The sequence below is a fragment of the Xyrauchen texanus genome, chromosome 29 (genome assembly GCF_025860055.1).
Source record: "Xyrauchen texanus isolate HMW12.3.18 chromosome 29, RBS_HiC_50CHRs, whole genome shotgun sequence".
Classification (NCBI taxonomy): Eukaryota; Metazoa; Chordata; class Actinopteri; order Cypriniformes; family Catostomidae; genus Xyrauchen; species Xyrauchen texanus.
The window spans coordinates 7,786,634-7,812,738 of NC_068304.1; the positions used below are offsets into that span (position 1 = coordinate 7,786,634).

The following is a 26,105-nucleotide window of genomic DNA, read 5'->3' on the forward strand; positions in this document are numbered from 1 at the left end:
GGTTATGCCAAATGTAAAATAAAGTGTTACAAACACTGTTGCCAGTTTTTATTGTAAATGCCTGATTACATAAAGTTACTCCAAAAGCTGTGTACAGTAATTTACTGATTACTGTTCTAGGTAGCTGAGATATATTACTGTAAAAATATAAATGATACAGTGACTATATGTAATTGTCCCATGAAACACACACACACATATATATATATATATATATATATATATATATATATATATATATATATATATATATATGTATTATAGTGCTTATTTTTAATAATAAAGAAAACAGTTCTTTTTTTTTACTTATTGTTTACATTTTATTGGAACATGGCAGGAAAATGGAACTGAAGCATGACATGAGCAGTGCAATGTCACAAAAATCAGAATCAACAGTTAAACTAAAATACTCATTTTATGGTGTTTTCATATGTTGGTCAATACACTTCACTCCTGTTATCAGCTGTTTTTATTAATTTCATTTTTTTAATTACTATTATTGTTAATCATTTGGGTCATCTCAAGCATAGAAAATGAAGCAAGTTACAATAAATTAATTAAATGATGCACAAAAGGATTCACAAGATATGTCTGTGTCAAGATTGGCTACTGTGTGTTTGTTTGTATGGTATGATGTCTGTGTGTAATGCTGCAATTCACTTGTTTCAAGTGACTAGAGCAGGGTATAGGGTCTCCCCTATTGCAGAGCTTTGAACACTCCCAGTTGTTAATGGTCACTGTCACTCGTGTACAGTAAGTTTGCAGCTCTTATTGACAATCAGTGAGTACAGGTCGCTTTGTTGCTTCAAGTCTCTGCCAGTGTAAATGCCCATGTTGTCGGTTGCTTGGTTTCTATTTCTCTGGTGTACATGCATCAATTGTACAAAATTGATGTGTATAATTGTGACACACTGTATGGCTAAGAAACAGAACAGAACAGTAATAGTATTGAAAATAAATTATTTCTCTTGTATAGAGAAAGTTTTAGCAGTAGAGTGACAAAAATATATTTTTAGTAATTTTAGAATTAGTTTTACATAAAAGATGGCAAGGTGAATCACATGCATGAGTTGAATACATAATCATTTTTTCACAGGACATTAAATGAAATGCATTTGTAATGATATACCTGATTTGTATTCAGATCTTCTGAGGAAAAAAAGGATAGGATTTGGAAGACAATAAATTATTATTTTTTTATATATATAAATACAAGGAAATAAAACACGATGGAATTATTGCATTTACATTCAATGTATACATTAAATACATTAAAGGGGGTATTTAGAGAGAATTTTGTACACAGACTTACCAATTTCAGGGAACTCATCCCATTCTGACACACTGCTAAGGGATCAGGCACATTTATTAATATTATTATGCACATTTATGGAATTCGTTGAAACATTTAATAAAGAACAGAAACTAAGACATCATCAATGTGAAAATAGATGTAACAGAACAAAAAAGATAAAACAAGACTTCGTATGTGGAAACAGTCAGAGCAAGAAGGACAGAAAATAGAGGCTTTTTTATTAATAAATTAATCAATTTGAGATACAACTGACATTCACCACAAGACAGAGGAAGAAAGAAATAGAAGAAAGTGTGACAAGAGAATGACAACATATACTATTATTAATTAATTTTAACTGGCTTACCAGCCCACACTCTGTTTTTCACCTGTAGCATCAGCTACATCTGAAATAGATATCAAAGAGAAGCATTTGTTAATGTAACAGCCAAAATAGCTCTATCAGGTTAACAGAAGAAGGGAATGAAAGGGAGAGAGAAAGATAGGGATAGGAGATGGAAGTAGCTTTCCTTTTTCAGATGTTCATATTCAAACAAAATGATGTTTCCCATCTTTTTGCTTTGAGGCTAACTTGATTCTAGTGTACTCCTAACAGTTGACAAAATAACTTTTAGCATTTAAAATGTAATGTTTAGGCATTTTGCAGTACAATGTTTTGTCAGAGAAAATGTATAAATTGTGAATGGAGATCGGTGATGTAGTCTGAAAGCCAGGGAGAGAATTCGTATTTTTGAGTCATGGTTTCCCTCTGGAACTCCTAAGGGGTTTTTCGACTAGAAAGATAGAATAAGTAAAATTATTTAAGTAAAATAAGTAAAATGTTCTGTGGTTAGCAGAACTTTAAGATGCTGCTGACATTTTTTCCTGCAGAAAGTCCAGAACTGAAGCAATCTGGCAGTTAACTGGATCTGCATTATGTGCATCTTTCAAAGACACCCCATTTATTGGCGTAACTTCTTCTGGTAGAGGGAGCCCTAGCACTTAGAATGGTCTCGATAACTTCAGGTGAAAACCCATGTCCCTCAGTTAGTACCCTTTAGGGGCCAAACATGAAGGTTCCACAGATCGAGCTGGGGATGAAATACTGTCCCCTGCGCCTGAGACAGAGCGTCCCTCCTTTCCGGAATCGCCCAAGGCGAGCCTCATGTATCCTCATGTATCTCCGAGAACCATACCCTGTTCGGCCAGCGCAGCACTATCATTAAGAGGCAGGACCCTTGCAGGCAAACTCTGGCCAAGACTCCCGGGAGCAAAGAAACCGGGGGCAAAGCATAAAGGCACATTCTGGGCCATGTATGTGCCATTCCGTGGGTGACTCAGAGAGAAGTAGAGGGGACATTGCGCTGTCTGTTGGGAGGCGAAGAGGTCCACTTCTGCTCTTGTAAAATCTCAACCAGATTTGTTCCACTACCTCGGGGTGTAGTTTCCACTCCCCCGTCGGTATTTTCTCTCTGGACAGTAAGTCTGCTCCCATTAAGGCATCTAGGGATATAAGCTGCTCTAATTAACAGGAGCTTGCCCTGGGCCCAAAGAGAATCTGCCATGCCAGTCTGTTGAGCTGGCGTGAACGTAGACCTCCTTGATGGTTTATGTAAGAGACTTCCGCTGTGTTGTCCACCCGCACAAAGACATGGTAGCCTCTGGAGTAAGTATTTCAGGACCAGAAATACAGCCATCAACTCGAGACAGTTAATGTGACAATCGAGCTGTCGACCCTCCCATTCCGCTTGAGTTGGACGACCACAAGGCCGCTACCCAGCTCGTCAGGGAGGTGTCTGTCATTAGCAACATGCGATGGCAAGACGCACTTAGAGTGGGACCCAAAGTGAGGAACCGGGGTCTGAACCACATAGAAAGGGTACGTAGCATGCGGCGCGTAACCCTTATCAGCCTAGGGGATTGGCCACTGGATGAAATCCCCTGGCTTTGAGCCACAATTGAAATGGTCTCATGTGCAAAAAGGCCCAAAGGGATCACAGAGGACGCAGTTGCCATGAGACCTAGTAGTCGTTGATACTGATGAACAGTGCAACCTTGGCCAAGCCTGACTTTGCTCAGGGTGTTCTGAATGGACTCGATTCGAGCGAGAGACAATTGTGCCTGCATTGTGATCGAATTCCATACGATCCCCAGATAGGTAGTTTTCTGAGTGGGAGAGAGGATGCTTTTCTTGGCGTTGAGCCTCAACCCCAGAGAAACCAGAGGAGACGATATCCCTGTGCTGTAATGCCAGTTCTTGTGACTGTGCTAGTATCAGCCAATCGTCTTTGTAATTCAGAATGTGGATGCCCCGGAATCGCAAAGGAGCCAGTGATGCATCCATGCATTCTGTGAATGTGCGGGGTGATAAGGCTAGACCGAATGGAAGAACCCGATATTGGAAATCTTCGCCCCCGAAACACCAGAGGTGGGGGAATGGAGAGGTTTCGTGGAGGTACCGGAAGGGTCAAAGTGGATGAACCCGTCCCGAAGGGGGGCTACCTCCACAAGGCTGGGCGCAAAACTGTCAGGGTTTTTTCCTTTTTAGAAGTAACTGCCCTGAGGTCTTGCTTTGGGGGCTGCTGAGGGCGATGAACCAGACCCCAGTCTTTACAAGGGGGAGCACGATTCGCCACGCTTTGTTTTTGAGCCTCCCGTCTAGAAGGACCAGTGCGGGGCTGGGTGGCCAACGGCCCCTCCCCCCGAGCCTCAGCACCCACAATAGTTGAATATGTCAACGTCGAGGGCATGAAGACATTGGAAGCATAAGGATTCCTCCATGAATGAGAATACTTGTTATGGAGGTCATAGAAGAAAGGAAGGGACTGATATAGCATTCCTTTTTTTTTAAAGAAAACAGAAAGAGAAAGGTTTCTGCACACTGCCTAACAAATTCTAACTCTTAACAGAGGAAATAAAGTTCTGACAGGCTCATGAAGCACACAAACACAGAGTGATCTGAAGACAAAAGATCTGACGATGCACCTGTGACGCATCTATTTATAGCCCTGCCACAGGTGCATCCAATGATTACACTGGCAGAGGCTATAAATTCTGGTCAATGTTCATTGACGTGTTGCACACATATTCACAGCTGGTCGTACCTAAAGTTGTTCTCAAAGCGCTTTTCAGTGCAGCATCATAAGTGTAGCTTTTTGAAAGGGAACAGCAAAATGTATACAAATAATACCTTCATAGACAACTTCGGTTTCTCTGAGCTCCACCTCATTTTCTGTGAGTGATCTGTGAATTAGAAATATAGCAGTACTTTATATATAATTATATATTCAGATTTATACTTAGATATTCAGGATTTATAACTATATTTTCAGATTTATTTATTCATAACAATATATTCTGGAAATATTATTAAAAAAAATTATGAACTCACAATTATATATTCAGATTATAACTATGTATTTAGGATTTCAAACTATTTTGGACTTACAATGATACTTTTTTATATAATATAGATAATGTAATATAATATAATATAATATAATATAATATAATATAATATAATATAATATAATATAATATAATATAGGGTACAATGGGGCTAAAGGCTTTTTCAATAATCGTTCCATAAGTGAAAGTATAGTATTTGGGGTAAAAAGCCCACCTGTTGCAGGGGCTAAAGGCCCCTTTTAAAAATGCCAAATTTGTTTGATATTTACAGGAAATTATTGAATTTTTCTGAAGTTGTTATTTTGAGTAAGCATCATCTTAATTTGTTCCTCAAAAAAGCATCTAGCTGTCTCAAAATTTGTATTTGTTGAAAATTGTGCTCTATAACTATTGACCCTATATCTAAATAATGATATCACTTTAAACCCCCAGGTGTGGGTTAAAAGGCTCCCTCACCACCATTTTTTATTTTTACTGAATTTTAATTGAAACAGCCTTCCGTTATTATTACTTTTCAAACAAATGATGTTGCTCTGTCAATATTCAATACACATAGAATAGAACTCTCAAAATGACCTTTCATTATGGAATCCAGGACATTCAATTACTGTAAAGAGAAAAGAGAAAATACTGTGAGTATTAGGTGTAAACAGAACTATGAAATACTCTATGTCATTGTTGGAGGATGAGAGGATGTGTTCATCACTACCTTGCTTTTTCACCATTGCCCAAATTCCCAGAAACAGACAGAGGATCAACAGTATGCCAAAACACACTAGCATAATGCTGTTGGATGCCACTAATGTAAAATACGACCACACATTATAACAGAAACAAAGAGAATACAAAAAAAACATGTTTACCTTATATTGCCCAATGTAATCGGTTGCGTTATACTGATTCAATTAAACAAAGACACAATTCTCAAAACTATAAACACAATTCACCCGTTTTCACACGTTCCAGTTTGTTTAATATTTTCTGCAAAACTCTTGCTGAAAAATATCAAAACCTATCACTTTGCATAGGTTTATCCATGTTCTCATTTAGAAAGCACATTTCTCCAAGTGTAAACACTAAGTATCAAAAATGTTCACACACCAGTCAAAATTTCAGGAAAGATCAAAATGACTACAGGTAATTATAGTAAATGATGTGGAAAATTAATTCAAAACATTTTTAAGATATGGAAGGCAGAGACACTGCAAACAGAGACGGGGAAGATGAAGGGATTGAAGAACAGAGTTCCCTGATGATATTTGCTCTACAGTTTTCTGGTTGATTGTTGGGAAAAAAAAGTCATTTTACAGTTACATCTATCATTTATGTAAACCTTCAGACAAATAAAATGTAGCTACAGTAACTGCAGTAAATGAAACTTATTGTAGACAGGTAGGTAACCTACAGGGCTTCTATATTACATTACTGCAGTTTAGAGGCTACACACTGTTCATGACACTTGCTCTGATAACTTGTAAAAACAGATGCCTACTTTGTGTAATAGTATTTGTTCTTCTGGAATGTACTTCTACAGAATGAAGGAGCAGAGTACTCTTGCAATGCAGAGTAGTACTTTTTTTGTGCCAAATCTTACTTACAGTTTAACTGTATATTATATTCATTCATTTGTGCCATCATTCTCTGTATTATGATTTTTTTTTTATTATAGTCACTGATTTTCCCTTTTGAAAGTGATTTTCTCTCAGCATCACTTTCTCTCCTTACTCTCAAAATAAACTTTTTGAAAACTTTAATATAGTTATAATGTGTTATAATAGCAAAACATATAGAGACTGACCTGCACATATCTCCCTGGTTAGCAGAGGTTTTAGTAGCAGTGTTTTGTGAATTAATCCCACTGATGTTGTGTTGCATGAGCAGTGCAACAGTTTGTGTGTTTGCTGGGTTTGTGTGATATTTGAACTTTTGTCATTGACAGAAGATAAATGTGTTTGAGTGAAATGTTTGATGTTGATGTGGAAATTTGAGGTTGTACAAATTAGTGTGTAGTTTTGTGGTTGTGCTTATAGTTTTGAGAAAATGGTGAAATGTTTCATGAAATGTTACTTAGTAATATAAAAAATATATATATTAAGAGACAACATGGACAATATGTACTATTTTAAAATTAACCAGTAAAGGCACAATGCAATTAAAAATCGTAATAAATAAACGTATTACCGGACAGGAGAAAATGTTACAGGACCTAACATATGCGTTCCCTTATACATGCATTTTGATGTTGAAATAGAGTCACAGGTTGATATGTAATGTGTCAACTACCCCTTTTACATCCTTTACAAGCACCTTAAACCTTTGAAAGTAGAGACATTGTGAAAAATTATCCAAACAATTATCCTCTGCAAATACACTTGTACAGAGCATTCACACCATCACTTATCTACTCTATGTCAACACTGTGCATGTTCCCAAGGAGAGTTTCCCAATTTTGTTAATTAAGATCTCCCAATCATTAGCATCTACCCCACTGACCAATGACAGATCAATGCCACTTTAAAGACACATTGAATAAATTGCAAATCTAAGCAGTCACCTTCCATTCTTACCAGTTATCTGAAGATTGACTTCATTACTTCCATTGAGTCTCATTTCAGGATGAGGGAGTATATTTAACAACAAAACACAGCTGTATGTTCCAGCATCACCCATCTGGACCTTTCTGCGTGTAAATGTTGTCTTCATATCCTGTGTGTCCCAAATGCTGACCTCAACAGCCTTTCTGTCTTTGATGAGATAGGCCAAATTCAGATTCCTGGACTGGTTTGTATTTAAAGTGTATGATGATGTACAAGTAAACTCAGCATCACTTCCCACTGACACCTCAGACTCAAGCAAATGTATCTGTGCACGAATCAATGAATCTGTGAAGAGAATGAGAACTTGTAATATGGCTAAATGGTGTGGATTTTCCCTTAATGCATTTCCAAAACAACAATAATATACCAAACAATAATAATAAACCAAAATAATAATAAATAAAATTAAAAAAATAGTTTTTTTGAATATCACAGATCTGCCTATAATTAAAGGGCTATTTGTAGAACATTATGTGAATTTTGCTAAAAGTGTGAAAATGGAAAAATATCTTACAAATATAGATAATTTTTTTAAATATATGTAAAAAGTCAGTTAAGTAATTAAGTCTTCTCATTTACAAATGTAAGTAAACATGTTGTACATCTTACCGATCACATTAATGAAGATGTAATTATCACCATATCCCATCACTTTAGATGTTTCCTGCTGTTCTTCTGAGTACACACAGCTGTAGTTGCCTGAATGCTCCTTTTGAATCCTCTCTATTCTAAATTCTGTGTCATGGTTTTAGCTTTGTTTTTTCATATCTATTGCTTTACCATTTTTACAAAGATATAAAAAAACTGCCATTGTTGTAGAACCAAATGTGCTGCACTTAACCTCCAGTTTACCACCTTCTGGTACCTCTGTATTTTCACTGTATATCTTTGCCTTACGGAACATTTGACCTGTTGTTGAGAGAAGTATTTGGAATCTGTGATTGTCTCCATTTGCTCATCTTGATAGATAAAAAAAAAGTATATCAACTGCAAAGTAATTATTTTATGTTAAAACATACCTTGACTCTGATGGAATAGATTTACTGAGATGACTGAAAAAAAGATGAATCATCATCATTATCCAACTAACTCCACAAATAATGTGCTAAATAAAAATGGATCAGTTAAAAATTATTTATTGTAATGTCAACGATTAATAGATAAGTAAAATATTTATGAGTAAAGATACGTGTATTATAGATTTAGTAATACTTACATGCAAAGAGATACACAGCAACCATGTCAGCTTTGGAACAATTTTACTTCACTTTTCCTGCACCTCAAATATGTAGTTTCTATTTCAGCTTTTGACCAGTTTGCTATTGCAGGGTCAGTGCACTTTGAGCAGAGTGAAGCAGTGCTCACACTGAAAGGTCTGTTAGAGTTACATTGTGAAGGGGTTGTGATGACGTTGCAAAGGTAGAGGAACAGATACAGTATCAGTGCTTAAACAAGCATGTAGATGCATTTTATTATTATTGTACTACTTTATAATTGCACAATAAGAAATGTTGATTGTATTACATTAGTGATTTTTGATTTGGCAAGTAAAGAGAGTCACTATAGTCTACCAAAATTACATCTTCATTACACATTGTCACGATTCATTGTTGTTTGCCTTGTGTTTATCTCCTGTCATCTGTTCCTCCCAGACTACACTTTCCATAATTCCCTGCCCTTATTACTGCCAACTGTCCTCGATTGTTTTCACCTGTCCTTCATTACCCATTGTGTATATAATGCCCTTTTGTTTGCTTAGTCCTGTCAGTTGTTATGTGTTTTGACCTCCTGTTTATGACCAGTGCCCATCGTGGATGTTTCCTTTGTTCCTGTGTTTTCCCATCATAGATGTTTTCTTTGTTCCTGTGTTTAAACCGTTACGTTGTAATTTTTTTAATATTTAATAAAACTCTGTTTAGCCGGACCTAGATCCATCTCTTGGTATGAATGGTTTAAAAAACTGTAATCTAATGTACTGTACAGGGCAATTTATGCATCAAACCTACAGTGCATTCAGAAAGTATTCAGACCCCTTCTTATTTTTCATGGAAAATGTTTGTAACATCCAGGACTCTTCCAAGAGCTGGCCGCCCAGCCAAAGTAAGCAATTGGGTTAGAAGGGCCTTGGTATGAGAGGTGACCAAAAACCTGATGGTCACTCTGGTTGAGCTCCAGAGATCATGTGTGGAGATGGGAGAAACTTGCAGAAGGACAACCATCACAGCAACACTCCACGATCTGTGCTTTATGGCAGAGTGGCGAGATGGAAACCTCTCCTCAGTGCAAGACACATAAAAAATGCCTAAAGGACTCTCAGACTGTGAGAAACAAGATTACCTGGTCTGATGAAACAAAGACTGTGCAATACCATCCAAACGGTGAAGCATGGTGGTGGTAGCATCATGCTGTTGGGGTTGTTTTTCAATGGCAGGAACTGGGGGACTGGTCAGGGTTGAAGAAAAGAAATGCAGCAAAATACAGACATATCCTTAATGAAAATCTAGTCCAGCGCGCTCAAGACTTCAGACTAGTTCGAAGGTTCACCTTCCAACAGGACAATGACCCTAAGAAAAAGAGCCAAGACAACGCAAGAGTGGTTTAGGGACAACTCTGTGAAATGTCCTTGAGTGGCCCAGCCAGAGCCCGGATTGAACCCAATCGAACATGTCTGGAGAGACCAGAAAATGGCTGTCCACCAACGGTCCCATCCAACCTGACAGATCTTAAGAGGATCTGCAGACAACAATGGCAGAAAATCCCCAAACGCAGGTGTGCAAAGCTTGTCACATCATACCTCCCAAAAATGAAGGCTGTAATCGCTGCCAATGGTGCTTCAACTAAGTACTGAGTTAATTGTCTGAATATTTATGTCAATGTGATATATTCGTTTTTCTTTTTAATACATTTTCAAAGTTACTAAAAATCAGCTTTTTGCTTTGTCATTATGGGGTATGGATTGTAGATTGATGTGAAAAATATTTTATTTAAAGCATTTGAGCATAAGGCTGCAACATAACAAAATGTGAAAAAATGTAGGGATCTGAATACTTTCTGAATGCACTTTATGCTCTGTGTAGTGAATTTACTGCCATTTTTTCTGATATATTAATGTGTTCAGTTTTCATAACTGTGGCATGGGGGGCATGGTCATGTGTTGGTCCACGGGAGTGGGAGAGCGGTAAGGCTCGTCACCTGGGTCATAATTATCTCTAACACCTGTCTCTCATTATAGTGATGGTGGAGGGAGACCTGAAAAGGCATGCTAGAGCATCAGAGAGGTGAGAGTGACCAGAAAGCATGACACCCAGAATAGAGAGAGAGTGTTTATTATTTTAGAGTGCTTTAATTTATTTACTAATCCTTGGTTATCAACAGTTACCTTCGATTGTGTGTCAAAAGAGAGAAAATTAAAGGACTGACCTTGAAACTGCTTCATTGCCCACGAACCTTCACAATGGTGCCAAAACCCCGCTTTGGAGGAAAATGCAATTATGGAGTCCTCACCATAAAGACCGCAAAATCTTCAAGACCCTCACCAGCGTCTATCAAAACCAGCACCAGGCCCTCGTGGAGGTACGCCTGGAACAGGAACAACGCTTCGAACTCCTGCTCCAGGCACAAGCGGAGGACCGGCAGGTGCTCCAGAGCCTGATCGCCAGGGAGGGGGCTGGCGCTTTGACCTCCCCAGAGCCTACCCCACCAGTGTCCCTAACAAAGATGGGGCCAAATGATGACATGTTTGAAAAGACAGCAGAGGATTGGAGATGCCTCCTGATCAGTGGGCGGCCCGCCTGTTGCCCTTACTGTCTGGGAAGGCACAGCAACTTCCCGCCGCCAGCCTCCTGGATTACAGCCACCTGAAGAAGGCCATCCAGCAACGGGTCGGTCGGACCCTGCATCAGAGTTGGCAGCTTTTCCAGTCCCTGAGTTTCGGGAAGCAAGGTCACCCATTTGCTTTTGCGCAGCAGCTCCTTGACCCATGCCGGAAATGGTTGCTGGTAGGGGGAAGCCGCAGAGTCCTGGAAGTCGTCGATCTGGTGGTACTGGAGCAGTTAGGCAGTGAAGCAGTGTTTTCTTCCCACTCTCCACTATCTTCTCTCTCTCCACCCCCTGTGTCTCATGTTCCCCTCCTCTCCCATCCCCCTCAGTCCCGCCCAGTTCCGGCTCCTCGGAGGAGGGGAGGAGCCTCGCCCAAACCCGGTCCCTCCTACTCCCCCTGTCTCCCCCCACTATCCCCATCAGGTTGGCGAGACCGCCCCCACGAGTGCGGAAGGAAGACCTGGGCCGGTCTGCTGGAGCTGTGGGGAAGCCAGACACAGCCAGGTGTGGTGTCCAGTGAAGGAGGTGGGGACACCGGTCCAGATACCTGACGCTCCACAGGCCGCCAACATTTGGGAAGGGGTGTATTGGTAAGAGTAAAAGGGATACACATTAAACTTTTGTGGATACAGATTGTTCTCAAAGCTCAATCCACCAATGCTTGGTGCAAGGCAGGGCATTGGATAAAAAAGTGTGAGGGTAAGGTGTTTGCATGGTGACATTCACAAGTATCCAGTGGTTACCACTGAGATACGATTCAGGTGAAAAAGGCATAAAGTCGAGGCTGCGGTTAATTCCCGCCTCACCCATCCACTAATTCTGGGCACCAAATGGCCCGGCTTTAAAAATCTTTTGAGGGTAATGTGTATAGGGCTCACAGTTTAGGAGCGGGTTTGGTTATTAGCAATAATTAATGATTATCATAGATAATCATTAATTATTAAAATCAATAGAACATTGATTTGAATCAATGTTAGTTTTTTTAATCCTTTAAATCAACAATCATCAAATTTAACAGAATATTAATTATCAAAGATAATAATTAATTATAAAAATTAATAGAATATTAATTAGGATTAATGTAGACGGGGCACCACCCTGGAATCAGGGACTAATAACCAGACCGTATAACAGTCTCAATGTTAGATTGTTCTCGTAGGAAAATTGATGTCCGTAGATCATCAAGATTAAAAAGGGAACAACGAAGGGGTGAATTCGAGCACTGGCATCCCCTGCCAGCCTTTGACACATGTGTATGCAAAAAAAAAAAAAAATACTTCTCTTTTAATTTTAACAAAGTTTATTGCAGATATAATATCAATTAATAATCAGTACAATGCAGTCAATAAACTTCCGTCATTCAACGACAAACTAAACAGTGAGATGACTAGATATAGTAACCAAAATAAGCCTATAACATATGAGAGAAAGGTGTGTGTGTGTGTGTGTGTATATATGTGTGTGAGAGGAGTGATGCACACAAATGGCAGCGGACTCATGGAGTGTACACCTGAGATTCCGCCAGAAGTATGGCCGAATGTGGCAGTGAAGCGGTTAATGGCGTCTGCCCATGTGCAGTGTGTCTTTCGCTTGTGTGTGTGTGTGTGTGTGTGTGTGTGTGTGTGTGTGTGTGTGTGTGTGTGGTTAGTACGACGAGAGAGAGAGAGAGAGAGAAAGTGGCTGCGCCGAAGCCGGTTTCGCGATCGTGGGAGAGAAGGCAACTGTTATGGATAAACAGTTTGCCGGAACGTGAAAAGTGGCATGTGAAACAGAAAACACGGGGCAGACAACACAGGAACGTGACACTCCCTTTGTTTGATTTTGGTTTTTATCAGTAAGATTTATGACTTTGTTTTTGTGGGCCTCAGTCAGGCTTTACGACTGTGTTAGGCCTGCCTTTGTCTTGTATCTGAATACATGAGGCCCTACATGTGTGTGGATGGGCCCTGCAAAGTAGTGTTGTGGGGTGTGACGTGCGTTACTATTACTGGAGAGGTGGTTCCAGGGCTGTCAACGTCGCAGACAAGGAAATTCCCATTCTCAGGGTCTTCCCTGTGGAGGATTTCCCACTGGAGCAGTCACATGATGAGTCCTCATGTAGTGTTGTGGAGATACTCTTCAGTCCTTGCTGGACTCAAGATGGCTCCGACTGCAGTTTATTGTTTTTTTTGTTTACAATTTTTTTTGTCTTGGATGTTGTCTGCCTTATTGTATACAACAGACAAATGCTTTTGGACATTGGTTCTGCAATTACACACCAAAAATCGGACTTCAAATTCCTCAATGCCGACCCACTGTTTACAAACACGCCAGCGGAGCCCTTTGTCTGGGCTGCCCGGCCATGGAAACACAGAAGGAAAATGGGAAAAAGAGCCAGCGTTCTCATCAGAGTAAGACGTCGTGCAAATCGACCCCCGCTACCCAGTATACTACTGGCAAATGTTCAGTCTCTGGACAACAAGCTCTGCGAGCTGAGAGCGTGGATCTCTTTCCAATGAGAGACAAGGGACTGCTGCATTATCTGCCTTATGGAAACATGGATGTCTGCGGAGATTCCAGACTCAGCCATTGAACCCGTGGGGTTCTCCGTGCACCGAGTGGACAGAGCGAAAGACCTCTCAGGTAAAAGCAGAGGTGGTGGTGTATGTTTTATGATCAACAAATCATGGTGTGATCAGAGGAACGTACATTTTATCAAGTCTTTTTACTCTCCTGATCTGGAATTTCTCATGCTTCTGTGTCAACCATTCTGGCTACTGAGGGAATTCACAGCAGTCATTATCACTTCTGTGTACATCCCCCCACAAGCCGACATAGACCGGGCACTCAAGGAACTGTATGGGAGTATAAGTGAGGAGGAAACCACGCACCCTGAGGCCGCGTTCATTGTTAGCAGGGACTTTAACAAAGCGAAATTTAAAACAATCGCACCAAAATACCACCAACACATTAGCTTCAACACCCGAGGGGACCGGGTTTTGGATCATTGCTATTCTCCTTTCTGGGATGACTACAAATCCCTCCCCCACCCACCATTTGGCAAATCAGACCACTCTTCCATTCTGCTTCTGCCCGCTTACAGGCAGAAACTAAAACATGAAGCACCCACCCTCAGAACAATCCAGTGCTGGTCGGACCAATCAGACTCTATGCTACAAGACTGTTTTGATCACGCAGACTGGGAGATGTTCCGGTCCGCCTCTGATGACGACATAGAGGTTTACGCTGATAACATAATGTGTTTCATCAGGAGGAAGTTCGGTACCTGGGTTTACACCAATTTGTGACTCCTCCATTCGGTTTGTTCAGGGCCCCCACCACGTTCCAGCATCTCATGGATAAAGTTCTCATGCTTATAGTAATAATTGGCAGTGGCACATGCAACATCTGAGAGCTGTCCTGAGATCGCTGTGATGGGCGGGGCTCACAGCCAACCCAAAGAAGTGCGTCCACATGAGACTGGGCCAGCCCAAAGGTTCTGGTACCTAAGAGCAATGGGACAGTCCAGTGTCCAAATTTGATGTGTATCCAATGCCCCAGATTCACGAATTGCTCGATTGGTTGGGCATTGCTCCATTTTAGTTGACACTGGATTTAACAAATGGTTATTGGCAGATCCCCTGAACTCCAAAATCCAGATAAAAAAAAAATGCTGTTTTCTCACCGTTCGGCTTACACCAATTTGTGACTCTTCCGTTCAGTTTGTTCGGGGCCCCCGCCACGTTCCAGCATCTCATGGATAAAGTTCTCACACTGTAATGAATGGCAGTGACACATGCAACATCTGAGAGCTGTCCTGAGAGCACTGCGATGGGTGGGGCTCACAGCCGACCTAAAGAAGTGCGCAAATGGGCAGGTGGAAGTTCGGTATCTGGGTTTCCACTTGGGTCATGTGCAGGTGCGTCCCCAAGTTAACAAAACCTCCATGATCGCAGCCTGCCCAAGGCCCAAGATCAAAAAGGAGGTGAGAGTTTTTGGGGCTGACTGGCTACTACCGAAGTTTTGTGCCTGGTTACTCTGACGTCACCAGCCCGCTGACTGATCTCATGATAAAGGGGCCTCCCGATCCGGTCCAGTGGATGGAGCCATCAGACTTTTCTCAAAATAAAATCTGCACTTTGTGGGGGACCACTCTAACATGCTCCAAATTATTCTCTCCCCTTTATTTTGCAGACAGATGCATCAGACAGAGGACTAGGGGCATGGCTCTCGCAGGAGATGGGGGGAGGACGACCAGTGTTGTACATTAGTCGTAATCTCTCACTGAGGGAAACTAAGTACAGCACCATGGAGTGTGAGTGTCTAGCATTCAAGTGGGCCATCGTCAATCTCCGCTACTACCTGCTGGGGCGGGTCTTCACCCTCTGTTCAGATCATGGCCCAGTCCAGTGGATCCATTGCAAGAAGGATACCATTGTTGGTACCCGCTGGTACCTGGCACTTCAAGATGGCTGTGGCTGACTTTCTCTCCAGGAAAGGGGGGGGGGTTGACAAGCCAATGTTGCCCTGGCCTGAGTCGGGTGGTGGGGGTATGTGGTGATGGGGGCATGGTCGTGTATCTGTTTGCTTGAGAGAGGGAGTTGTGGGGCTCGTCAAGCTAGTTGACATAATTTCTAACAGCTGTTTCTCAGTAGAGTGATAGGAGAGAGCCCTTAAACATCTGAACACGCCAGAGAAGAGGGAGAGAGTACGATACGAGTGTGCAGCGACTGGCGTGTCTTATTTTAGTGTTCTAATGTTTAAGTGTTGTGAAGCTGAAATTTCAATTAGTTTATGCCTAAGTATTGTGAAGCTGAAGATTTAAAGCAGTTTATGCTGACTGAGAGTTTTGTTACACTGAACTGTTTGAAATAAGAAACGTCCTGAGAAGAACGCACACAGAGAGTGTGGAAGGCAGAAAAATAAAAGCCTACCTGAAGCGTGCCACTGCTCCCCGTCTCCTACTTTTCCATACACGAATGAGTGTTACAACCATATATCGCCCTTAAAGCTGATGTGTGTAATTTCTGTGCCACCAGTGCCACTGAATGGAATTGCAAAAATTAACATTTTTTCAAAACAGCTTTCCAAATTCGCCCCTTCTCCTGTTGATCGAACAAACAGATAGTCCCATCCACAACTCGTGCCACTAGTTGAGTCATTGTTATTGTGTCAGGCTGGACGGGCTGCTCAATACAAAAAGAGGACATTTTATAGTGCTGCAGAGAAACAATGTTTACAGTTTTCAAGGAAATTAACCAACAATCGGCTTACTTATATTTATTTGTCTCTGCATATTAAGGTGGGATTGGTAAGTATTTTAACACAGAAATAGTTACATGCTTGACATTACACATTTCAGAAGAAAACTACATGACAATACCAACACTTATCTCTTTTTTTCAAAAAAGTCCTTTCAAAACTATGACTGAGTATAAAAATAAACTACAATTGCTTGGTTGCATTGTTTATTTTGATTTGGCTTGTGAGGATTAAATTTTATGTCATAAGAAAGTGTATTTTAATTGTTTTTGTTTGTGTTAAACTTGGTCAATTTTGTTGTATTTGGGCTCTTTGTGGTTTTTGGTCATTAGTGGTGCTGTGTTGAAAAGTATGAGTCATTATCTGCAATGTCTAGCAAAGACTAAATTATTTATCTTGACACAGCATTCGGCTGATTAGTCACAACACCAGTCCATGCTACTGTCTAAGAATAGTATATAACATCATTGAATTAACCTGAATACATCAAGTTACAGTAACAAATTCATTCTAAAAGTTAGATCAAGTAGAAATATCTCCTCAAAGTAACACATGTATGTTACCACCACTGTTTAAATTGTATGCTCGTTTATCCATCTAGCACTCTTAAAGCTTGGTTCTAATGTCTAATGCCAAAAGATGTGTCGGTTAGTAACAGTTCTGCGGTCTTTCACTAGTAAAGTCACAATAGAATTGCTGGGGGAAGTGAATACGGAGTGTGTTTTCATGTCAAGCTAAGACAGAACTGAAAAGCAGGGAGGCAGACACAGTCACCCTTAATATATTCAGCACTATTGTGTTGAGTCAATGCAGCGTACTGAAATGGGGAATGTGGGGGAAAGAAAGAGTGGAGAGAGGAAGAAAGAAGACAAGGAGGGACACACATGCTATGATGCGGTTATGAGGACATATTGGGTCTCATGGACCTCTATCTTCAAGCCAGATTCATCAGGTTGTATGTGATTTTTATCTATTTGTGTTAGCTGGAAGTGCTCCTCTAGAAATATTTACAGCAACCAGAGACAATCATCAGAGCTTTGAAACTTGTTATTCAACTTCTGTTTTTCAAAAGGCTGCACGTAATGTGGTGAACAGACCCGTCGCAGACAGCATCTCTCTCTGTCTGTGGTTAAAAGCCACATCATGCTCACAAGAGCAATTTTTGAGTGCTGTTTAGTGTTTGTACCTGTCAAATGGAAAAACACACAAGAATACATGCTGAAAAAAAACTTTAATGAGACCACAAAAGAACTCTTGAGAGGTAAGATAAATAGCTCTATTATTATATCCCTTTTGTGCTAAGATGTATTTTGATTGGTGTGAACACTCTAACAATCCCCACAAATAAAGAAGCAATTGATGGCTGTATTTTAATAAATACTTGTATAGTTTTATCAGCAGTTCAATAAATTGAGCAGGTGGATCAAGCCACACTCTAATCTGTCATGCCAAAAAATATATATATTTATTTATTATTATTATTATTATTAAAATTTCTGGGGTCTTATTTTGGGAGCAATTTACATTTATTAATTTAGCAAACACTTTTATCCAAAGAGACTTTAGGTCCATCAGAATAAGTTTAATCAGTACGTGATTTCCTTCAAACCCCTGACCTTGGCGTTTATAGTACCATGCTCTACCAGAAGACATTTTAACTAAAACTGAAAGTAAAATGTTTGTTTATTTGTCATTAAGTTTCAGAAAACAATACAATATAATAATTATATATATATATATATATATATATATATATATATATATATATATATATATATATATATAAAATTGGCCAAACATGACCAAAATGTAGACCTAACTAATCAATATTAAAAATAGTAAGGCCTGCTGTAAGGACCCTTAGAATCTTTACCCATAAAAGTATGGAAATGTAAACATGCTGAGAAAAATAATATGAAATAATAAATGTTATGTGCCACCAATGCTATTTAGGCTAACTGTCTTTAGAGCCAAACAGGGCTATTTGTTAGCTCTGGTGCAGTTGATAGGCAAAGAGAGTGGCACACATAAGATAAGACAGCACAGCACATCCTGTAAACATCAACAGCATGTTTGAGTATTATGGAAGCCTCACCACGTATGAATGTTTGCAGCTATGATGCATCTTTCTATGGCAGTTCTGGTGTTGTGACCATTGTGGAATTATGGGTGAACGTGTGGGAATAAGGCCTTCATCACGACTGTGTGCCCTGGTGCTGGTCATGAGCTTTGTGCCAGTGTGTCAAGCTTTTTTGCCCAACTTCTGGTCTAGTGTATTGACAATGTCCTGGGATTCATACACACATCAGTATATGACTGAGCACGCTATACTCAACATCACCATGGAAACCCTGAGCAGAATGAAGGAACACCAACAAGATGTAGATAATGAAGTTCTGGTAGGTATCACACTGCAAAAAATTATTTTCAATACAAGAATTTTTGTTCTGTTTTCCAGTAAAATTATCTAAACATTCTTATAATGTGATTTATTTACTTGTCAAGCAAAAAGGGATATGATGTTAAGTCACATACATTTACAAAATGTATCTTGTGTTATGTCTAAAGTTCACTAAATTTGATTAGATTTTTCTCAAAACAAGATTTAAAATCTTATGCCAGTTTGCTTGTCAAGTAAGTATGTGATGTGGGTATTTATTTATTTATTTATGTTTAAGACATATAATAATGCAGATACTGCACTACCATAGTATGTTTCTTTATTTGGACATGCTTTTATTTTTTATTTTTTCATATATTGTTTCATTGTCAATGCTACTGCTTTGCAAAATCTTATATTGCCACAAGCTGTCCATCCAAATCTGAAAAAAACCCTGTTAAATACTGTAGGTCAGCATTGCCGTTTACTAGAGTATACTGTATACCCTTGATCATCCAGTTTCAGAAAGACCTTCTTGGTAAACGGCCATTTGCCATTCAGTAGATACTTTTTCAACATCTGGAGTGGCTTAAAATGGCAAATGAGTGATTCAATCCTTTGTTACTGAAACAATATTTCTACAGTAGATTAAGGTATATGGTTAGTCAAAAAATGGATCACTAAGAGATACTGTCTGTCACCTGTTTGTTCTAGTATACTGGGTTAGGTCGAGGTTTTTGGCATGCTGTGGGTGAGGTAGCAAGCGCCAATGCTGCTATGGACTTCCTAAACTCCACACGGTCTGATCCAATCTACCACTTTGACTCTGAGCGGGTGGAAGGAGCCACAGAGATGCTGCGAGATTTCTGGAGCCAGACACTGATGCTGACCAGGGCTAAAGAGTACCAGGGGGCCAGACGCAGCCTCGGCCAGCTCTTTCACTCACTGCAGGTATGCACAAACACACACACAAACACACACACATGTACTGTATACTGTTAATGTGAGAAAGAACACAGATTACAAAGTTAAAGATCATCTTGTTATTATGATTATCAATCTGCTAATGTTTCTCACTTTGAAGTAATATTACTGTTACTGTCTCCACATGCATATCCACAACAATAGTTCACCCAAAAATGTAAATTATGTCATTATTTACTCCAATTTATGTCGTTCTAAGTCAATATTCCTGTTTTTTTGTTTGTTTGTTTGTTTGTTTGTTTTTGGCTTCTTCCCATGGATACATGAGGAAGCTCTTTAATGTACAATAACCGTTCAAACAGTGACTAGCTGTCAAGCTCAAGAAACTAAAAGCTGTCCATATGACTTGTGTTTTATTTCATGTTTTATATATCCATACAATAGCTTTGTATGAGGAACACACTGAATTTTTTATTTTTTATTCCTAGACAAATAAATTATATGAATAAAGTGGCTTTTGGAATTTACAATTTTTTTTAAGGTAATTGGTTTCAAAAAGTATTTATCTTCATTTCAGAAATATGTAGAGTTTAAAAAAAAATGTCTTTAGTTAAAACTCAATTATATTAAGTAAAGTAAATGTTACATCAATGAAACACATATTTAATAGTGACATTTCATTTGTGAACGAATCAGTTTTTATGAACAAATTTTTTTAAGTGAACAAATCATTCTCGTTCACCTCCATACAATGACACATATTTCTCGTTCACTGCAGTCTCTCCCTTTCTAAACCAGTGAGCTGTAGTTTGAAGCACGAGACTGCTTTGGTGGCTTTTCATGTCTGTAAAGACTGATCATAGCACGAGCCAATACCTTTCAAGTTCTAACTGTGAAGGAGAATATCATTGGTTTGACCCACTGAACAAAAAATACCCTTTCACTGAACCAATCGGTCATCTCATTCATGAACAAACTGAATGTACTGGTAAACTCATTTGTGTCACGGTTATGCCATCTTTGCCAGTTTATTCTGTTGTTTTGTTTTTCTCCCTCCCTCATGTCACACATGCATTATCAGCATTAATGCGCATGCTACACCTGGTTCAATCTGATTGCACTCCCTATATATTCCATGTGTTTTCTCTCTTTCTTTGCTAGTTTATTGTTTGACCTGTCAAACGTTAACCTTGCTCTCTTGTCTAATTGGAGTTCTCTCATGTGTCTATTGGTTGCCTGTCTCTGCCCACGTATCGGGAAGTGTGGTTACCTTCCAGGTTGTCTTTGCCTGTTTTCGCTGCCTATTATCACTGGAGGAGGATTCCTCGTCTCTGCCTACATGTTGGGAAACACCAGCCCTCCTTGCCTGGGCTTTGCTTCGCACCACAACAGCTTCAACAGACACATCCTGCGGATCTGCTCCTGACTTCCACAACACATGCACTTATCCTATGAACATACTCCTCCCCTAACCCACTGCGAGACTACCGCTCTTCTCAGACTGATCTCGCCACTGCCGCCGGTGCCGGGTCCGCCTACCATTGCCTATTCATTAACGTTGTTGTTAAAAAATTCTTGAACTTTTTTCTACTGCATTTGAGTCCCTTTGTCTCACCCTCACCTTTGACAGTTTGTGAACTAAATAAATGAATCAGTCACTATGAACGAGTATCAGCTGGCCAGCTGAACGAGAGGAGGTGGCATGTTGATCGTTTAGCTTGTCTATCTTTTTTAACAAGAAAAAGGGGCAAGATTTAATATGAATAAAAGTGAGCGCTGACCAGCCATTACAATGACATATGAACATCATTGAAAATCATAATTACATTTTAGGCTTTTCCGTGGGTGAAAGGTGTTTTCCACTTCACCCGTCACCGTTCGCGCTCCATGTCGTGTTTTCCTTGTTGTTCGCCCCGTGTTTCACTGTCCTTGTCAAAACTACAATTCCCACAATTCCTGGCCTCTCTCACTGCCTGCACTCTTCATTGTTCTCACCTGTGTCTCGTTTAGTCTTCATTGTGTTTGTGTATTTAACCTGGTCTGTTTCTCCTTTCCCCGGTCGGTCTTTGTTGTAAGTAGATGCCCGTTTCCTATGCTCCCATCATTGTTTTCGCTGTAGTTATACCCTTTGTTTGCCTTTCGTGTTTTGTTTACCTTTTCCCATCGTGGATGTTTCTTTTGTTGGTGTTCTTTTGTGCTGCCGTTTATGTTTAATAAAACTGGCTGCGTTTAGATCCTCGTCCCGAGTCTACCTTCACCGTCATTCGTGACAGAAAGACCGACCGCAAAAGATGGATCTAGCAGCGGTTTTCACCATACTGGCCCATGCAAATTTTCCCGTTCGCGAGTACTCACGGCTCTTCTCCGGGGTCGCCACCCACACCGGGTTCGACGACGCTTCCCTGAAGCTCATCTACCGGGGCGGGTTATCATCAGCCCAGTGGCGGGAAGCGCCGGAATTCGGAGAGCACACGTGGAGGGAGTACGTGAGTCTCACTGCTCTGCCTCTTGAGACCCAGAGCCTCCCTCAGCTTCATCTCCAGAGCCCCTTGCAGCTCCGCCCCCAGGGTCTCCTGCGGCCTTGCCTGCGCCTCCTTCGGTGCCACCACCCAAGTCTACGACTGCACCATCTCAGAAGTCCTCCTTGGCTCCGCCAGCTCCCCTAGTGGCTACTCTTCCTCCCAGACCTCTTGAACCTGTCCCTGCCCGATGGCCACCTCCCAGGCCCCTAGACCTGTCCCTGTCTTGTGGCCGCCTCCCAGGCCTCCTCGAACTGTCCCGGTCCTGTGGCCACCTCCCGGGTCCCCTGAACCGGCCCCTGTTCTATGGCCACCTCCCAGGCCCCCTAGACCTGTCCCTGTCTTGTGGCCGCCTCCCAGGCCTCCTCGAACTGTCCCGGTCCTGTGGCCACCTCCCGGGTCCCCTGAACCGGCCCTTGCCCAGTGGCCAGCTCCCAGGCCCTCTAAACCTGTCCCTACCCGGGGGACGTTCCCCAGGCCACCCGATCTGGTTCCCTGCACACACCCCCAGAGACTGCTCACCTGCCCTCTTGGCCTCCCTGGTCTGCCCGTCTGCCCTTTGTGCCCCCGTGGACTGCCTATTTGCCCCTTTTGCCTCCTTGGACTGCCTAATTTCCCCTTGTGCCCCCGTAGTCTGTCTCCATGTCCCTGGTGCCCCCTTGGTCTGTGTCCCTTGTGCCCCCTTTGGTCCGTCTGTTTTTCCCCTTGTCTAGCCCCTCTCGCCTTGAACATCTGTTTATTCCTGCTATTGTTTCCTGTCTTTGTCTTAAGTCCGTCTGGAATCCGGTCCTTTTGAGGGGGGATTCTGTCACGATTACCTGTTGTCTGCCCTGTGTTCTCTGTAACACGTTTATGTCATGTTTCCTTGTCTGCTCCGTGTTTTCCACTTCACCCGTCACCGTTCGCACTCCATGTCGTGTTTTCCTTGTTGTTCGCCCCGTGTTTCACTTTCCTTGTCAAAACTACAATTCCCACAATTCCTGGCCTCTCTCACTGCCTGCACTCTTCATTGTTCTCACCTGTGTCTCGTTTAGTCTTCATTGTGTTTGTGTATTTAACCTGGTCTGTTTCTCCTTTCCCCGGTTGGTCTTTGTTGTAAGTAGATGCCCGTTTCCTATGCTCCCATCATTGTTTTCGCTGTAGTTATACCCTTTGTTTGCCTTTCGTGTTTTGTTTACCTTTTCCCATTGTGGATGTTTCTTTTGTTGGTGTTCTTTTGTGTTGCCTTTTATGTTTAATAAAACTGGCTGCGTTTAGATCCTCGTCCCGAGTCTACCTTCACCGTCATTCGTGACACTCTTCTATACTGAACAATATGCAGTTACAAAATGACTTACCAAGTGTAATCAACAAGGTTTATATAACTTTAAAGGAACACTAATCTCCATGATGGTGACCAAAAAACAGCTCGGCTGAAAGTTTTTTTTTTTCTGATTGACATTTAACGAAAATATTTTTTCTTTAATTTTACTTAGTAAAAATATAGAGCAAAATGTTATCATGCAATATACTATAATTCTTTTTTTTTTTTCAGTGTTTGGAACAACATGGATGTGAATAAATAATGACAGAATTTTCATTTTTGGTTGAACTATTAATTTAATTTTCAAGTCATAACATTGTTAGTAACACAATATACAGCATGCAATTGTGTACATATGTTTGCATGGGTAGGACTTCTACAGTCACAGTAACTGGGTTGAGATGGGTCAGCAAGCTGTATACCTTCACCTGCTGAATCCTAAAGACCCTGCAGTACCTGTGGCCTCAGGTGAGCTCCTCAAAAATGCTCTACCCTAATCTACTGCAATAGATAAAAAAAAAATTAAGCCATTTCTCTCAGTTTGTGTTGCAATCTGCATTTTGGCTCTGTATGGCAGAGGCAGAGTAGCTGAAACCGGTATCACAGCAACAGTTTTGGCGGGAAGAAAATGTGTATATATGCATCTGATTTCAGGGAAGGCCATCTCAATGAATGCCTTAAATCTTCTCTATTCTCTATTTGTGGTTTTCAGAGGATATTCCTACATGTGCAGAGTGCTACAGATTCAGCTGTTATAACAATCTACTCAATGAGCTGATCCGGGGTAAGACAGAGCCGCTACTGACCACTGGCTATTTCAGCACATACCCACTCAAACCACCAGGTACCTAATAAAGTTCTAGTCTGATGGAAAATCTAGCAATATGTTTTCACATTCTATACTGTATTTCATATTGGTAGCTCTGGTATCAGCAAATGTTTCCAGAAAGGTATAATACAGTGCTCTGATCAACTGCAAACCCACCCATCTCTTCACCTGAACATGAATCAATCATGACAAACAATGGAGTAGAATAAATCACTTTCTGAATCTTACTGTGTCCTTTGGTGAATCTCATGAAAACATGTCCAGGTCAAATTTGAAATGTAGTTTAAAACATAAAAAAACACATCTTGTGAACTATGTATTCTGGTGTGTTTTTTAAACCTTTTTGAAAACATGCAAGAGTTTTGCAAATCATTAGTAATGCAAAATTGACACTCTTCAACTTTAAGTTATGGTTAATGCTGCTGACCGTCTTGTTGTTCAAAGGCAAATGCAGCCACGGTGGAATTCTGGACAGCAGTCGTCACCAGGGAGCTGAGGGAGGCATCAATAAGGACAGCACCTCTCCTCTGTTCTCCCCTCATCACTACCTCCATAAAGAGGCTGCTTTTCTAGCAACCTCAGCAACCTTCAGAGTACTGAAAGACCTCTGTGATGAGGTGGGGCCCATGAGCTTCCTCAGGTCAGAGGACAATTCAGTTTAACTACTGTTTACAGTGATCTACAATGAAAGGTTAGAAATTGTACTTTATACATCAGAGAAAGTGAAGAGAGTAGGGTGAGGGGGAATATCACATCTCATGAAAAGTACATGACTGTGGCAACATTTCTGCAAAATGATAGTACATGGTTCCTTACACATATTGCGACAGTTCCAAGGTTAAATATCCAGTGGTGTGTGGCGCTACACAACTCACCCCAAGCAGGATTCGAACCAGCGATCCCTTGGCGATGGAGCCGGACGCGCTAGCAAGGAGGCTATAAAACCCATGGCCTCTAGCCTTGGTCACTAGTGCATCTCTTAAGTCTAGGATAGTGAGGTTTACACACTGCACAGCTATCACCTACCAGCTGGCTACTGTTACACTCACCTCTCTAAACCGCACTCCCGTCTGGGTCACGTCACCAGTTCTAATCAACCTGCCCCAAGCGGGATCCAAACCAGTTATCCCTGGCATGGGAGTCAGATAAAAGTCTATATGAGAGACTATAAAAGTCATGGCCTCTGTTGCTAGTGTGTCTCTTTAGGCCAGCAGAGTGAGATTTATACACTTCACAGCTATCACGTACCAGCTGGCTACCTTTACACATATCGAACGCAGCTATAATGTCATTAATACAAATGTGAGATAAAGAATAATTGAGGACTCATACTCCAGTCCTTTGCATCACAAATTCAACACTCCTTCTGTAACTGCACTTGAACAAGCTTGTAACTGTACTTGGTTATGTAATGCAAGCATTAAAATCATGCACCATAGTAAAAGTGTTTTGATGGTATAAGATAGCATCGTGTGAGGAACAAGGTGAAAAGTAAGTGTTTATGAACTGATAATCTGCCCTTTTACTTGTGAATTTCGTGAAGGTGCATAAAAACCATTGTTGTTCTAGTAGGTATTGTAACATGCTTCTTTGAGACCGGGTTGGTTTTCTTTTTTGTTTTTAGTAGTTCATATTAAACAGGAAGCTGAGGTGGGGCATATTGAAGGGATTGTCTCTTCCTTTAAAAAAGCCAATAGGTTTGGGTTTACGTCACAGCCATGAACCATGATTTGCTTCTTGCTATTGCTAGTCAGTGGCCAGCGGCAGGTGGTATTTTGTACATTCTCATTC

At 40.8% G+C, this 26,105-nt stretch overlaps 2 protein-coding genes across 7 annotated transcripts in view; one reads left to right on the top strand and one right to left on the bottom strand.

Annotated features, from left to right (window-relative positions):
• Positions 1 to 272: 272 nt before the first annotated feature.
• LOC127622860 (uncharacterized) lies at positions 273 to 8,654 on the bottom strand. Of its 5 annotated transcripts, XM_052096973.1 has the most exons (11): positions 8,516 to 8,654; positions 8,319 to 8,351; positions 7,909 to 8,208; positions 7,270 to 7,584; positions 5,412 to 5,501; positions 5,279 to 5,309; positions 4,485 to 4,537; positions 1,662 to 1,701; positions 1,313 to 1,347; positions 1,130 to 1,149; positions 273 to 919 (listed from the first exon to the last, which is right to left on the bottom strand). In XM_052096973.1, exons 3-11 carry the CDS (start codon positions 7,946 to 7,948, stop codon positions 875 to 877), a joined length of 669 nt encoding a protein of 222 aa, XP_051952933.1. In that variant the 5' UTR covers positions 7,949 to 8,208; positions 8,319 to 8,351; positions 8,516 to 8,654; the 3' UTR covers positions 273 to 874. The 5 variants fall into 5 exon arrangements, with proteins under 5 accessions (XP_051952933.1, XP_051952935.1, XP_051952932.1 ...); XM_052096975.1 differs by lacking the exon at positions 5,412 to 5,501; XM_052096972.1 differs by having other exon boundaries at positions 1,313 to 1,344; positions 5,279 to 5,501.
• An 8,352-nt stretch (positions 8,655 to 17,006) lies between these two features.
• The window catches only part of LOC127622845 (von Willebrand factor A domain-containing protein 7-like), a 35,590-nt gene continuing 26,491 nt past the window's right edge, over positions 17,007 to 26,105 (top strand). Inside the window, exons 1-6 of one of the 2 annotated variants that reach the window (XM_052096954.1) lie at positions 17,007 to 17,620; positions 18,474 to 18,758; positions 19,454 to 19,690; positions 23,857 to 23,953; positions 24,198 to 24,329; positions 24,759 to 24,954. In XM_052096954.1, the coding sequence (XP_051952914.1) occupies positions 18,525 to 18,758; positions 19,454 to 19,690; positions 23,857 to 23,953; positions 24,198 to 24,329; positions 24,759 to 24,954 (896 nt within the window). In that variant the 5' untranslated portion in view covers positions 17,007 to 17,620; positions 18,474 to 18,524. The remainder of the gene's footprint in view (positions 17,621 to 18,473; positions 18,759 to 19,453; positions 19,691 to 23,856; positions 23,954 to 24,197; positions 24,330 to 24,758; positions 24,955 to 26,105) is intronic. The other variant, XM_052096955.1, reaches the window with a different exon arrangement.